The sequence below is a fragment of the Anolis carolinensis genome, chromosome 4 (assembly GCF_035594765.1).
Source record: "Anolis carolinensis isolate JA03-04 chromosome 4, rAnoCar3.1.pri, whole genome shotgun sequence".
Lineage (NCBI taxonomy): Eukaryota > Metazoa > Chordata > Lepidosauria > Squamata > Dactyloidae > Anolis > Anolis carolinensis.
The window spans coordinates 32,507,597-32,524,051 of record NC_085844.1 but is presented as its reverse complement, the minus strand read 5'-3'; the positions used below and the strand labels follow the sequence as shown (position 1 = coordinate 32,524,051).

The window sequence follows — 16,455 nt, the reverse complement described above, 5'->3', positions numbered from 1 at the left end:
TTTGGTGGGCTTTTAAAATAGTTTAGGGGATGAACATAACCTGAAAATAACCCATTTAAAAAGGGGATGGTTGGTGGGCTTTTGGGGATTTGTGGGGTCCAGTGACTGCACACTATGCCCACCTTCTTGGCTGAACTATTTACAGTATAATGATGGCAGATGCATATGTTTGAAAATCTGTGCGTCTTGGGCTATGTGATGGAGAAGCTGGATCTGCCACTGGGTCCTACGATGCTAATCTAATGTGAAAAAGCACATGGAATAGAGTTGGCTGTTTTGAGAAAAATAATCTCCATGCACACAAAACTGTGGCCAATGTAAATTTGTCTCAAGCAGGCACACTTTGAAAGACTTTAATCAAATATAGATTTGGCAAATATAAATTAAGGAACCCTTATCACTGATGTCAGGTGTAGGCCTAACTACAATGGATCAACATGTTTTGTGTCTCAAAAATAGTCTCAGTTTAAAAGAAACATTTATTTAAAAAGACAGAATATCAAACTGCACACTTTCGTTACCAGGTCTAAGGCTTTGTCATTAAATGAAAGGTTTACATTTTTCATACGTCTATTTTTATTGGCCTACAACACCCTTTCATTACATTTCCTGGCTTTTACATTAATTGGTTGCCTAATCAAAACATTACATTCCATTCTTTCTCAGTGTCATCTATTAACAAGCCTGCCATGCAATTAATATGTTGCAGCAGGCGAACCTAATATTCTGATTACATATAGATCAATAGCATCTAACACAGACCAAGTATACCATATTTACACATCCCTTTTATGGCAGGACCTCCATGAGGACCCTGGCCATTGAAGCAGGAGCTGATTTACCATTTTTCTTTTTAAGATTGTCTCCATGTTACTGCAGGATATCTTAAATGTCCTGAAATGCAGGCATAAGGCTTCAAATGACATTGAGACAGTTTCTTAAAGATCAAAGAGCAGAAACTTCCTCAATTTTGACCACATACTCACTGCTGAAACCACCAGTTCTGCCGAGTAATCAGAATGAAATTAAATGTATGCTACTTACAGTTAATCCAACTCCAATGAAGACAAATATCATTCCAATAGTAATATATGCACAACACCGTCTTCGAGGGAGCGCACATCCGACAGAAGAACTACAAGAGGAGGGTAAATGGGGGCCAGAATGAAAAACAATGCTCAATGATTTTGAGGATTCATTAAGTGTCACATAATATATATATTCTAAGATCCCCTTGTGTTTCAAAGTTATATTGCTTTCTGTGAACGCTAATGAGTAGCCACCAGATATTCAGTTCTTGATGTTGCAATAAAATTCACAGCAGCATAAACAAACCAGTAGACAGTCATGTGCTTGGCCAGAAACTTCAGGGCTCAAAAATCAGCAAAAAGCACAGAAAAATCCCTCATGCATAGCATGTGATTAGATTTTTTAAAAAAGATTCTTGCTGGAAAGCTATCAATTTGATTGGTTTAAGCAGCTTTCCTACAAAAAAGAATTTCCTGGTTTGTAAATAAAAAATGCATTATTTGGGTGCTGAATATTAGACTTTCAATTCAGAGCCTACAGCTTCCCACCAATCTAAACATAACTAAAACAAATCAAATTTCTGTACATAATGCTATGTGCACATTCTGAAATTATTCTGAGCACCACTTTTGTTTTATTTTGTACATGAAGCGACTTTTCTCTAAGGAAAAGTGATTTTGATACTTTGAAGGAATAATGCCATGCTTTTTATTCCTAATTCCCATTTCAAAACACAATAACTTTGCCAAGCTAAGGCCAAGTGAAATCTGGCAGAATTTCCTTTCTTAAAAGAATGAGATACAGTGGGCCTTCTTTATTTGCTGGGGATCCCCGTGTATACCAAAATCCATGAATGCTCATGTCTCATTATATATGGCGATATAGTCAATTGGCATCCCTAATATAAAATGACAAAGAACAGTTGCTAGAGAAAGCCTGAGGATCTGACACCAGCATACTGTTCTTTATTTTTTTCCAAATACTTTTGAATCATGGGACCTCATCACTTTAGGAAATACTCAATTTCTGAGACTGATTGAAGATGATTTCCAACGGGTGCAAGCTTGTTTTCTGCTGCCCTGTAGACTCGGACGTGGAACAATGGCTTTAAACTACAGGAAAGGAGATTCCATCTGAACATTAGGAATAACTTCCTCACTGTGAGAGCTGTTTAGCAATGGAACTCTCTGCCCTGGAGTGTGGTGGAGGCTCCTTCTTTGGAGGCTTTTAAGCAGAGGCTGGATGGCCATCTGTCGGGGGTGCTTTGAATGCAATTTTCTTGCTTCTTGGCAGGGGGTTGGACTGGATGGCCCATGAGGTCTCTTCCAACTCTGTGATTCTATGATTCTGTGGGTCTGCTCACATGACGTTTACCCCATCCTGCCTGTAATCCCTTGAAATCCGTCTGCAAAATCTTGCAGAAACTGAGTATTCCTAGGCTATATTCTAATCGTAGTATTTGAAAAACTACACAATTTTCCATCACAGAAGCACCGTTTTTGCATGTGATCGGGGAACCAGTATGCATCCCATCAACAACAATACAACTTGTCACCAGGGGGCGTGTCTGGTGTGTTGAGTATTTCGCTGCCTAGCTCACCACTCCCTGGTTTGGTCACTCCATCTCTAAAAACTTCACCATCGCTGCCCTATAATAATGCCAAATCTTCCCAAGTATATATTCCTACATCTTCCCTTGGATCTTTAGCTCAGAAGACTCCTCCTCCTTATGAAAGATTGGATTTTTAGAGTTGAGACTATCATAGTGTTATTATTCTCTAAGAAATACTTCACTATGTTGTTATATCCAAAGAGTCTGTTAGGGGATACACAAACTGCAATACTGTCTGAAATAGTTGGGATCACAAAGTTTGTGGGTTTTTTTCAGATTTTGGAATGCCTGTATTTGCCTATATGTACATCATGAGATCTCTTGAGATGACCTAAACCTAAACATGAAATTCATGTATGTTTCTAATATAGCATTTAACGTAACCTGAAGGTAATTTTATGCACAATATGTTTAATAATTTTGTGCATGAAGCAAAGTTTGCGTACACTGAACAATAGGAGAGCTAAAATGCCACTAATTCAACCGCCTACCTCAGGCATGGGCAAACTTCTACCCACCGGATAAAGTTTGAAGTCCAAGTTGAAGTCCAAAACACCCGGAGGGCCAAAGTTTGCCCATGACTGACCTATCTGGACTATTCTAGGTTTTGGAATATTTTGGATTTCATAATTACAGATAAGTAATACTCACCTATATAAAAATGACCATCACAAAAGTATTAACTAAACAAGACAATGAGCATAGTATTAAATATTTCAGTTTATGGCACTGAAAAAGCCATATTTTACATGTCAATCAATGTACAATTTGATCCTCCATATCCCTGTCAAAAAACCCTTCACTTCTAAGATATATCTTCATATTCTGTATGGTGGAAATCATCATCCATTAATGTTAACAACTGCATCTCCACAGAGAGCTTCATTCCTTAGATAATGACCATCCAAGCATTTATAATCAAGCAAGAATGTTCAATAGCTCTTAACTCAGAAAAAAAAGATAAATGGCAAGAGAATAGCTGGCTTGCATTGATTATCAATACTTTTGAGATTTTTAAAAAATTGTTCTCACCCCCCCCCCCCCAAAGTGAAGGCTAACATTTAAAACAATATAAATGTGTGATATGTTGAACTTACATTTTTTTGCAATGTGGGCACTTTGCCAGAGTGTTGAACCTCAGTTCCATCCACTGCAATTAAAAAAATAAAAGGGGGAAGGGGGAGAATGTTGAAAATGACCAACAAGGAAAAAAAGTTATTTTGCTTTATGATAAATGTCACAGAGGATCATGGGATATTTTATTTCTCACGTTTCTCTCAGATTTTGTCTCATGCTTTCTTCCGTCACTGGGATGCCCTTTTACCAGAAAACACCCTTGCACCCTTGGGATTTCAATTCAAAACAATTCCCATGACTTGCTAGTTACAAGGTTGTCTGACGCAGTTCTGTTTACAACTATCAGCAGCAGTTCCATTAATAAAGTAATTATACCTTATGTGAAACTATGGACATTCAGTAACTATGACCACTGTATCAGTATTCTCGATAGTCCAGTTAGCCTCTCCCTTTTCCTCTATTTTTTTATATGAGGTTTAAAAATATTTTCCCATCAAATAATTTCATCATAGCTTCTTTTTTCTTGTCCCTTAAGTGGCACGTTAAGATCTTTCTTTCCCAGTAAAACTTTGGAAACTGACTACATAGGAACTTACACATTGAGACTTAGTTTACTACACATTGAGAATTAGTTTACCCTGCAAAATAATTGTCAAAGGTGGATTGAGTAAAAACAAACACTCCCCATGCAAGTAACACCTTAGGAAAAACTGGCTTTTTTAGGACTGTAATATGGGAAGAAAAGGCATTAAATTACTTTGATATTACAATCCAGACCTCTATCTCATGCACACATATTCAGACTAACGCAATGCAAGCCACATATTTAACGTGACATATACTTTGAGTTTGAGGAGTGTTATTGTGATAGAAAGACAACAAAGGATCAAAGCAAAGGGACTGACAGGGTAGCATGTCTGAACGGTATGTGAGCAGCATTATGGTGCATTCCCCAAAGCTCTTCTCCAAAATCCTACTGATTTAAAGCAAACACTGAAGGAATGTGCGCAGTGCAGTTAATATGGAACACTAGCATACCCAGGCAGCCATGTTGTTGTAAAACAAAAGCCTTCCTTCAAGAATGGAGAGTTATCACAAGAAAAGCCTGAATATCAAAAGATCCACAATAACAAATTTCAGCAAAGCTGGAGTTCAATTTATCAATCTTGCAATTTACAATAAAATCAATAACATTACTGATTGCTTTCAATGCAAGAAAAAGGTTTTTTTTCAAATGCTTTCTTCAGCATTGAGGATTTGAGACCCACACAGACTAGAAGACTCACATTAGATCTAAGGGTTTCTTGTTTTCAACTTAAATTATAGTAAGTCTTTTTTATACTTTATTTATATACCAGTGCCAGTCTCCTTTAGTTTTTTCATTGATAACTCTGTAAGTATCCCTTTTAATTGCCTTCCCTTTTAATTCAGTTCTTAAAGACTTTAACACAGCAATAAAATTAAACAAACTATGTCTGGACTTTGAAGATGCAATAAAGAAATAAGAAAAAGGCTGTCACTGCCTAACATCAGCTTTCTATGTCTCTTCTCAAACTGAAAAGGTTGATTTTCTGCTAACAGTGCTCTAAATAGGATAGGATGCCATTCTGCGTCTCTTCAGCTGACCATAGTCCTATTTTTCCCCAGTGGGTATAAAACTATTCTCTGGAGCAGGGGTCCCCAAACTTTTTAAACACGGTCCCTCAGACCGTTGGAGGGCCGGACCATAGTTTTAAAAAAACTATGAACAAATTCCTATACACACTGCACATAACTTATTTTGAAGTAAAAAACAAAACGGGAACAAATACAGCCTTAATGTTAATAATAATAATAATAATAATAATAATAATAATAATAATAAGGGTTGGAAGAGACCATTTAGTCCAACCCCCTTCTGCCTTTGTGCACCAAAAACACAAGCAAAGTACCTTGACAGATGGCCACCAAGCCTCAATGTTAATAAATAAATAAATAAATAAATAAAGAGGGTTGGAAGAGACACCACTTTAACCACCATGACCCAATGTTATGGAATTATGGGAGTTGTAGTAGAGTTTCTTGTCTAAGCTACACCAGGCATGGGCAACCATCGGCCCTCCAGGTGCTTTGGACTTCAACTCTCACAATTCCTAACAGCCTACCAGCTGTTTACAGCTAAAGTTTACCCATGCCTGAGCTACAGCCTCTTCTCATTACCTCTGTCATTCATCCCATTGAAAATAATAGGTTCCGCCATCATTTATGCTTTCATATATCCTTATGAAATCTGTGGATATCCTGCGGATCCTGGGGTGGTACTGTATTAATGCTTTCATCAAACCACTGACATAATCTAAGTGGGCATTCAGAGCTATGAATATCACCTCTACATTACTAAAATTTGTTTGTCTGAATGATACAATTTGTAAAGCCAGAATATTGTACAAAATAAGATTTGGCCCCCAAACCCACTCTTAACTTATACATGAGGGCAATTTATACACAAGCATATACATTTATTGGAAATGATGCCACTCACTTCCAAGTTCCTACCTCTCAGACTTTTGATTCCCCTGAAATTCCTCTTTGAATTGTCCCACAAAGATTGACATAAACCTAACTGATGTTATCAGAGACAAAAGATTTGGTGTGATTAGGGCTCCTTCCACACAGCTGTATAAAATCGACATTGAACTGGATTATATGGCAGTGTGGATTCTAATAATCCAGTTCAAGGCAGATATTGTGGATTATCTGCCTTGATATTCTGGGTTATATGGCAGTGAGGGGCCCTAAGACCTTTTTTTACTTAATCATCATACAAATCTGAGAGTATGGTTCTCAGTTGACCTGGACACTGTCTGCTCTGACTGGAAGCAGATAGGACAGAGGTCTTTTATATCATCTGCTGCATCATCCTTTTCACAGAAGCAGGAATGGCCTGAGCTTGGAGACCTTTGACAGGTGAAGTGCACAGCCTGCTAGCAAGAAATTCCCCTCTTCCTCTCAATTGCAGAATAACTTATACCAAAAACCATATTCTTAGAGGAAAGGTTTATGTTTTATTAAAGATCCATATCTATGTAAAAATAAATCTGACAATAAATTTGGTCAATAAAAAAGAGAATTATTATTATTAATTCTTTTCTATTCCACTGTTTTCCCATGGGTGGGATTCAAGGCAGCATACAAAGTTTAAAAACACAAATACATATATTAAATACATAATCAACTAAAAACATCATATACCAGTTTAAAGAAATAACCCAGTTTGAACACCCCATATTCAACAATAACTTATAACAAATAGCATTAAAAATGTTTCCCTAAGCCCAGGCCACTGAGGTTATTTGTAAAAATCAGCTCCTAAGACATTCCATTTTCATAAGGACCATGTCGCACTTGCCAGGACCAATAAAATATTCAGAGGTGAATATTACCAGTAGTTATTTGGCAGTGCCTATTATCATTCATCTGGGAAGGTCTGCTTCCATAGGAAAGTTTGAATTCGTGATTGAACAGCCAGTAGGGAGGGGGCCGATCATACCTCTCTAGGAAGGGACTTCCAGAGCCGCGGAGCCGCCACCGAAAAGCCCCCCCCCCCTCTCGTTCCCACCAGTCGCGCCTGTGACGAGGGTGGGACCGAGAGAAGGGCCTCTCCTGATCTCAGGGCTCAATTGGGTTGGTAGGAGGAGATGCAGTCCTTCAAGTAGGCTGGGCCCAAACCATTTAGGGCTTTGTAGGCTAAAGTCAGCACCTTGAATTGCACCCAGAAACAAACAGGAAGCCAGTGTAGTTGCTTCAGGAGCGGAGTAGTTCTTTCTCTATATCCTGCTCCTGTAAGCAGTATAGCATCTGACCTTTGGACCACCTGAAGTTTCCGAATGCTCAAATATGTCATTTTAAGGCTGTTTTTAAGCTGATGCTAGAAAGGAGAGATTTTGTTTCTCTTGAATAAGGCATCAATCAGGGTGAAACGTGGTCCGTTGTGTAGAGTGTAATGAATGCACTTACTAGGAATGTGTTTCCACAATGTCCGCACACCACTCTAGTGCCTTCTGGCTGGACGGATATCGCAGGCTGTGCTGGCTGCTCCTCCGGAATCAGCATAACAGGACCAAGATTAATGATGCGTCTGCTGTAGGTAGAGAAGTGAACATATACCATTCAATACAGCACAGAAAAAGGTTGTTGCATAGCCAATAGCTTGTTCCAATTTCCTCTAGCTAAACTGGGATGATTCCAACATTGAATCCCAAAGAAACAGAATTCTGTGTATTTCAAACACTTGCATGAACAAAACCAATGCTGGCTGTTTATAAAAACAACATGCCTCCTAGGACACTGGGAGTAGTTAATAAGATAGAAGTAAATATAAATGGACTCATTTTGCCTCTCCTGGGCACATCCTATTACGGCTTTTTTCCCCCTCCTTTTTATGTACTGCATCAAGTATATAAAAGGCTCAAATGAGATGCAGCTTTAAACACATCAGGAAACAATCCCCATTTGTACAATGGAATTAATTTTCTATGAAACATACAGCACCAATGTCTTCCTCTGGGGTTGAGAGAGTGTGACTTGCCCAAGGTCACCCAGTGAGTCTATAGCCAAGAGGGGATTCGAACCCTGGTTGAATAAGAGTTACAGTCCAACACTCAACCATTATACCACTCTGGTTCTCGTAATTATCAAACTTTATAATGAATTCAGTCATCGAAAACATAACTTAATGTTTTCATTATTTAAGACTGTTAATTGTTTTTGTTTTTTTTGCGTCCACAAACTATTTGAAACATTAAAGAGATAAATGGACAAACAAGCATTCTTCAATTATTTAGTCATGGCATTCGTATCAGCAGAGCCAGACAAATGTTTGTCAGAAAACAATGACAAAAAGCAACACAAACTGTAACTTTTCTTACCAATTAGGCCTTGGACATCCTATTCTCCGTGACGTATCCTTACAGATAAGCAGACAATTACACGGACATCTAACATACTTTTTCCCTGAAGGAGGGTTTTTGATTGGCTACATAAAACAAGAAAAAAGAAATGACATGTAGTGAACTGACTGTCAAAAGAAGCAGGTGGAAATAAACACAGTGATTCAAATACAGCAACAGAAATAATACAACTCTTTGTACAGCGCCACATAGTTATTGCCGGCAGTTACTACTCCTGACATGTTGACATTTTAAGCAATTTAATATATGTTTGCATCACCATCCCTTTGTTTGAGTGCTTCATTGTTTTCCCCCTCCCCTTTGGTTTTCAATCACTTTTTACTGTTTTTTACATTTTTCACTGAATAACATGGTAACTTAATACTGCCAGAGTGAAAAACAGAGAGGGCTTATCTGCCTTTAATGTTTGCATAGAAGAGCAGATTTTGGCAAGTGTTATTTGTCACAGAGCCAGGTAATAAGCAACACTTGCTGAAATGTCCTCATTTAAACAAGTGTTGAAGTGACTGACCTATCTCCAGTTTTAATTCTCACTACTCTGGATAGAAGACTGCCAGGTAGGCTATTTTTCAAAGGAAGAAGCTTGCAAAATCATCTGTGGCTATTCCCTGCTTTTAAAAAACCTTATGAAATTCATGGAGTTACTATAAGTTGACAGGTGACATGAAGGCACATACATGCTTACCTACATACTAAAGTGCACTTTAGTATGTAGGTAAGCATGTTTGTGCCTCTATCCCTTAAGCTCTGTAAATAGCTGGGTTATTGGAGAGTATTAAAAATAACACCACATAGAATGGACTGAAAACCAATAAAAATATAAATAACTTGTTCACAAAAAAGAGATCTTTCCTAAAGAACCTACGTTAGGGTTGGAGAAGATAGTTTCCAATTTCAGGTAAAACAAATGCAGTTAAAACAATGTACATACATTTTAAAATAAAAACAACAATTAAACAAATGTCCACTACTGTATCTTTAGGAAGGTGGCAGTTCATGAGGCCTTTAGACCCATCTCATTAGGCACTTTTGTTTTAGAATAATGATCTAACATCTGGAAATCTACATTTGGGAACTGGTCAGATAATTGCTTCTGGCTAATAGGTTCATCTTCTCAACCAGTCCTTTCCAAAACTTCCCTAAATGCTATTAAAAAAATGTATGGCACAGCAGGTTAAACTGAAAAGTCAGCGGTTCAAATCCAGGGAGCGGGGTGAGCACCTGTTGTTAGCCTCAGCTTCTGCCAACGTAGCAGTTTGAAAACATGCAAAATGTGAGTAAATCAATAGGTACCACTTTGTCAGGAAGGTGGCGGTGCTCCATGCAGTTATGCCGGCCACATGATCTTGGATGTGTCTATGGACGCTGGCGCTTCAGCTTAGAAATGGGGATGAGCACCAACCACCGGAGTCAGACACGACTAGACTTCATGTCAGGGGAAAATCTTTACCTTTATCTTAAAAGTGCTAAACTAAAATAACATTAATATCCAAGGGTCTGTATCTGTAACAGCTATTTCTGTATGATTTATACCATACTACCTTGGGGTATAGTGGTTTGAGTGCTGTATGGTACTATGGATCTTCTAGTTTCTAATACACACCAAGCAGTGAAACCCATTGAGGCCAACCATTCTCTTCCACCTTTGTCTTTATCACAGGGTTGCTCTGAAGCTAATATAGAGAGGAAGAAAGCACTTCACACCACCTTGAGCTCACCAGAGAAAAGGAAGAATATATATAAAACTGAGAAATTAAATAAATAATGAAGAGCTTGTGGGGTTGCTATATTAGTCCCAATTACCATTCAACCGGTTAAAAATTACAAATGTTTGCTAAACTTTGTGTAATGATCCCATTCTTTATCCCATCAGAATACTGCAATGTGTCATATATGTTAGCAACTCCTTAAAGGCTTCTTCTCTACTGTTAAGATTTTTTTCCTCTTTGACTTTCTATTTTAAAAATCTTTATATTACCATAAATATTTATATCCTATATTCTGTGAACACGCTTAAGATGACTTAGAAGCATGACAGACATTAGAAACTAATTAACAACATAAGAAAGACAGAAATGAAAAAAAAAGCCTTTGGACTCTTTAAAGTATTTTTAATCTTCCCGAGGAGAAGAGTGGGATATTAGACTGAATACATAATGAATACATAATGAACTAGATATGGTTCAGAAATCTTTGCATTTATTTAATATTTTTATATCTATTTCTTCTTCCTGTATTTAACAGGACAGCTAATAATAAAAAAGGAACTTTAAAGGTAAAGTGTATATATAAAATCTTGAATTCAATAGAAGAACAGTAATAATGAGCTCCTCTGGGATAACAATCAACACACTTGCATCCAAAAGTTAACCAAAAAAAATCTCTTGAGCCTGGAGTTTCAATAAGGCCCCTTCTACACTGCCATATAAAATCCAGATTATCTGCTTTGAACTGGATTGTATGGCAGTGTAGACTCATATAATCAAGTTCATAGCAGATAATGTGGATTATTTGCTTTGGTAATCTGGATTATATGGCAGTGTAGAAAGGGCTTGACTGAAGTGTGAGAACAGACTTCATAATATTTGAGAGCAGTTTCCAATAATGGGCTACCATGACAGAGAACAGAACATTCTTGGATTGGGCTGTTTAGTAAAAGCATGCATGTATTTCTTTTACAATACACTTTAAGGAACTGAACAAAATAATATTGGATACTCTGCAGTTTATAGTGGGGAGCGGAGAAAAGAACTACCTACTTATTTAATTGTCAGTTGACATTTTTGTATAAATAATTATATTCCATTGCTTGGCTGAAGTAAGTGAAGTCTACCTAGTGAAATCATTAATCCTGTTTCATGCTTAGCAATTCCTATATTTATGAGAGCCTGCAAGAACTGAGTGATTCCTCTTACATGATTTGCTTACAACACTGTTGGAAACAAAATATTTACATAAACAATTATAGGTTTGGACAAGCTTGTGTATTCCGCAACAAATGTCACCCTTAGAGAAACTGAAAAATATTATCTTTATAAGCATCAAATATTCATTGCCCTCTGATTCTGTCTGCTACTGTATTCCTTTAGAATAAGTTCCACTCTAGAAAAAAAAGAGGAATGGGAAAAATGTTTAAGATGCTGGCAATCTATTCTTTAATTCAGGGATAGGGAATCTTTGACTCTGCCTCCAGATATTTCAGACTATAACTCCACAACCTCGTAACACTGACTGTATTGGCGAGGGCTTTAAGGAACAGAAGTTCGAAGTATCTGAAAGACCAAAACTTCTTAAACCCTGGATGATAACTCCTAGACCTCGCCACGTTGATTTGAGGGTTCTGGAAACTACAATCCAAAATAATATATTTTCCAAATTTTGAAATGGAGTAGCATGCCAGCATATAGAAGCTGTCCACTCCTGGACTGGACCATGGATCTACTCATTCCAGTTCTGCTTAATCTTCATCACTTACTTTCATGTTTTATGGAGTCACATGAAACATAAATCTTTGACTTGCAGGTTTTTAGCTGAACCAGCAGATAGCAAACTCAAGCTTCCCAGCTTTCTATAAAAGGGGACAGATGGCTTCTCAAAGAGAAACAGCACAATCAAAACTTTGACACCTGAAAACCTAAACAGTCCTGACATTATCTGGATATTGTGTCTGCCAACAAGCTAACTGACTCACTGCGTTCTTTCTCACACACCAGTGATCTCTAAAACCACATGCATGTTCTTGGCTGCTGAACAGCAATGCCGACACACCTTGTTTCAAACCAGAAAAGACTCATTAAAGTATGCCATATAGGCTGAAAGCCTGTGAAGCCATTTACCGTTGCTTCATTGCAGTCTGTGCATTTGACAACATGCTGGTGAAGCTTCCCTTCCAAATTGATTAGTGATTGGCACACGCGGCAATTTATTACAGGAACCCCACTGGCATCTGGGCTGGCAATGGCGGTGTAAGGTGGCGGGAGTTCAGCTGCAAAAAAGGATGAAGTGCAATCAGAATTAGCAAACATACAAATGAACTGAAAATATCTCGATAATACACAAGTTCTACTGGTAGGCAATGTGGTGTAGTTAGGTGCATGTTCAAGTAGGACTCTAGGAGAGAAGGGTTTGAAACCTATATTGGCCATGGAAACCTTCTGGGTGCTCTTGGGCAAAGCACATTGTTTCAACTTATAGGAAAGCAACCACCCTCTGAATAAATCTTGCCAATAAAAGCCCATGACAGATCTATATTATGAACACCACAACTGAGAAATAACTGAGGGAACAGCCAACATTAGAAAGAGTGAGACAGCTGCTATACATAGTAAAATTTGCATGTCATGTTTTCCGGGCTGTATGGCCATGTTCCAGAAGTATTCTCTCCTGACGTTTCACCCACATCTATGGCAGGCATCCTCAGAGGTTGTGAGTTTTTTAAGATCTACAGAGATACTCGCAGGAACACCTCAGCAAGAGAGAGTCCAAAAGTGGCAGGCTAGAACCTGGAACCTCAATCCATGGCTGATACCAAATGAGAGACTCCCTCCTGTGCACACAGAAGACCGGCTAACTTGGAAGGCACACAACAACACAGTCACAACATTCCATTAATACAGAGAACATCAGACTAGCTCACATGACATAGTTTCACCAACTTCTTCATGGTAAAAAACAGATCACCTTGAATTCAAATGGCACTGTTTCAGGATTCATTTCTCAATCTGCTTTACTTGAAATCAAATACAACTGGAACTAATGACATATGGCCTGAGCTTCCCATCAACCTCTGCAAAAGGAAATGTGAAGGGAATGCTACAAGCATCGACAAATTGCTCTAAAAGAGAACTAGTGACATCTCACAGCAGGGTTGCAACCATTAATACTGCTCATGAATTCATCCATGAACTAAATGCCATTTCCCCCCATGCTTCCCATTTAAAGCAAATACTCGTAAAAGGGTTGAAGGCATGCATTCATACAAACTGCATGGCTGTATCATATCTCTAACACAGGGAACCATCATACATTCTTTCTAAAAAGCAATATTTTACCATTCAAAAATCTGGTTTTTCTACTACAAAAAGAATGATTGACAATAGAAAGCAACTGTGTTTTGATTAAATCAGGGGTTAGAAATCTGAAGACTTTGGACTGCATGTGATTTGCCCCATTACCCAAACATGACAAAAGAGATGAATCATATTCCCAGAGGTCTCCATGAAGTGTGATTTTGAGTTACACTGCTGTTTTGGGGTTTTAAAAATTATTTTCTTTGACACAGTTGGTAAGGAGCTGAGGCTATGATAATTTTTAGCCATATGGTCTGCTCTCTGCATTCCCAAGTGGACGTGTCATGGGAGAATTGAACAATGTGCTTTTTGTGAAAATTTAAATGAGCTTTCAGGTGTAAATACCTGAGCTTCTCAACAGAATTCATGCTTTCCGGCTGTTTCCAATACCTTGTAACCTAGTAGTATAGTATTACTTTTTGTCTGCAGACTTGTAACTTTATTTCTTTGTGTGTAAATCCATTTTTATACAAGGTTGGAATAACTTCTTTTTCTCCAGGAAGGTGCATAACCTGTGCAATTATAGAACTGGGGCATGAGAATGGAGGAACTACAAGGATATCCCATCACTAAGGAGAAGAGCAATATGATGTGACAGAACAGCTTCAGCAATACTGCAAGCATTTCTGCAATACTGTAAACAAACAAGCACCAGGGTAAGTGGGGCATTAAGAAAAAGCTAGGTGCAGGAGACAATCGCATTTTATCACCGAATATGAAAGAAACAGAAAGACAAAAGCACTGTAGGATGACTAATAGGATCTGACAGGGAATTGAAAATTGAGAGCAAGACAGCCCACCCCCACCCCACAAAAAGGCTAAAATATATCCAGAAGGAAAACTCTTAGTAAACCACATTAAATATTATATTTTCAATTGAAGATGAGGAAATAAAGGCATATGCGAGGCTTTGGCATACTAAAGCTCTTTCTGTTAGTACACAAATTAGATAAGATGAACTGGGGCTGTGTGTGCACAGAATGATTGTGTAAAATCCTAACTTAACACTGAGCATGGTTGGTGTTACTGTATGCAGCCCACACTCTCTACCACTTTTTGTGGTGCTATTTATCCTATGGGAAGAACGAACTAGTGTAACTCAGAAGTTACATGTGGTCCTCCAAATGTTAATGAATCACTATTTTCATAATCTCTGACCAGGCTACCAGTGACTGAGGAGAACTGCACTCCGACATCATTGTTGGATCAGAGATTCCCAAGCCCAGGCTAAGTGTATTTAATTTTTGCTCCTTTTTCCAAACTAGGATTATAAACCAGGGATTATTGGTGAGAGGCTCAAATCCTGAAACTATAAAGGAGTAACAAACTGTGGCCAAGACATAAATGTTTAGACACATGCAACCAGGAAGAGGCAGGAAAAAGCAAACAGTGGCTATATTAGGTTGAGCAGCCCTTATCCGGAATTCCAAAATCTAAAATACACCATGATCCAAAACATGGGTGGCTGAAATAATGACATCTTTGCTTTCTGATGGCTCACTATACACAAATGTTGTTTCATACACAAAATTGGGGGCCCTGGAGGGGCAGCGTGTTAAAGCGTTGAGCTTGCGGACCGAAAGGTTGCAGGTTCAAATCTGGGGAGTAGAGTGCGCACCTGCGCTGTTAGCCACAGCTTTTGCCAATCTAGCAGTTCGAAAACATGCAAATGTGAATAGATCAATAGGTACCACTCCAGTGGGAAGGTAATGGGGCTCCATGCAGTCATGCCAGCCACATAACCTTGGAGGTGTCTACGGACAACGCTGGCTCTTCCAACTCTATGATTCTATGATTCTATGAGCACCAACCCCAGAGTTGGACACGACTGGACTTAATGTCAGGGGAAAACCTTAACCTTTACCTACACAAAATTATTAAAAATATTATGAAATTACAATTTGCTGGAGTTGACTGAAGGAGGGAAAACTGCAAATTAAAACAACCAAACTTTTTTTAACCTGCGAGAACACCTCTGTGGGAATTGCTAGGTTGTTTTTGGCCAGCCTCTGACAGTAGTCCCATGATTCCATAGCATTGAGACATGGCACTTAAAGTGGTGCCAAAATGCATTTATTATACAGTGTAAGCACACCTTTAGTACCCTCATTATTGCACCCAGGATTGGTGGGGAGGCGAAAGAGGCCTTTTTCTCAAAATAAGACCCACGACAGCTTACAACCCTAGTTAAAATAAAACACCTCCTCTCCTCCCTTCTGCCGCTTTCCTGGCAGGTCTCAGCTTGTGCAAGGCACTGCCCATTTTATCTGTTCCCACACACGAAAAGGAATATAACTAACCTTAGGTGCACTGGAGACAAGAGCAGCATTGAGCTTAGCTGAACAAGACAGATTGCAAACTGGGCAAAAGGTCAACACAAGCTTAAACCAACCTCGCGGCAACAGTCTTCATTCGAAAATACACATTTTGGAGGGGCTCCAGCATCAAGTGAACAACACTTCCAAAAGGAGTTTGTTGTAAGAAACAAGGAAACAGAAGTTACATCTTTAAAAAATATATACATTCCAAGATTTCTAGTGCCCTGACTGGAAAGCTAGTTGGGCATTTTCTGTCTGAGGCTGTATCTACACTACCATATAATGAACTGTAAAGTGCTTTATATATCTACACTGCAATATAATGGAGTTTGAACTATATTATATGATCAATGTAGATGATAGAATCATAGAATCATAGAGTTGGAAGAAACCTCACGGGC

General features: G+C 38.5%; 1 protein-coding gene across 1 annotated transcript in view; it reads right to left on the bottom strand.

Annotated features, from left to right (window-relative positions):
• The window catches only part of pip4p2 (phosphatidylinositol-4,5-bisphosphate 4-phosphatase 2), a 32,479-nt gene that overhangs the window by 1,960 nt on the left and 14,064 nt on the right, over nucleotides 1-16,455 (bottom strand). Inside the window, exons 2-6 of the mRNA XM_016992956.2 lie at nucleotides 12,504-12,652; nucleotides 8,626-8,732; nucleotides 7,715-7,838; nucleotides 3,739-3,791; nucleotides 1,045-1,135 (exon numbers count right to left, since the gene is read on the bottom strand). Of these exons, the coding sequence (XP_016848445.2) occupies nucleotides 1,045-1,135; nucleotides 3,739-3,791; nucleotides 7,715-7,838; nucleotides 8,626-8,732; nucleotides 12,504-12,652 (524 nt within the window). The remainder of the gene's footprint in view (nucleotides 1-1,044; nucleotides 1,136-3,738; nucleotides 3,792-7,714; nucleotides 7,839-8,625; nucleotides 8,733-12,503; nucleotides 12,653-16,455) is intronic.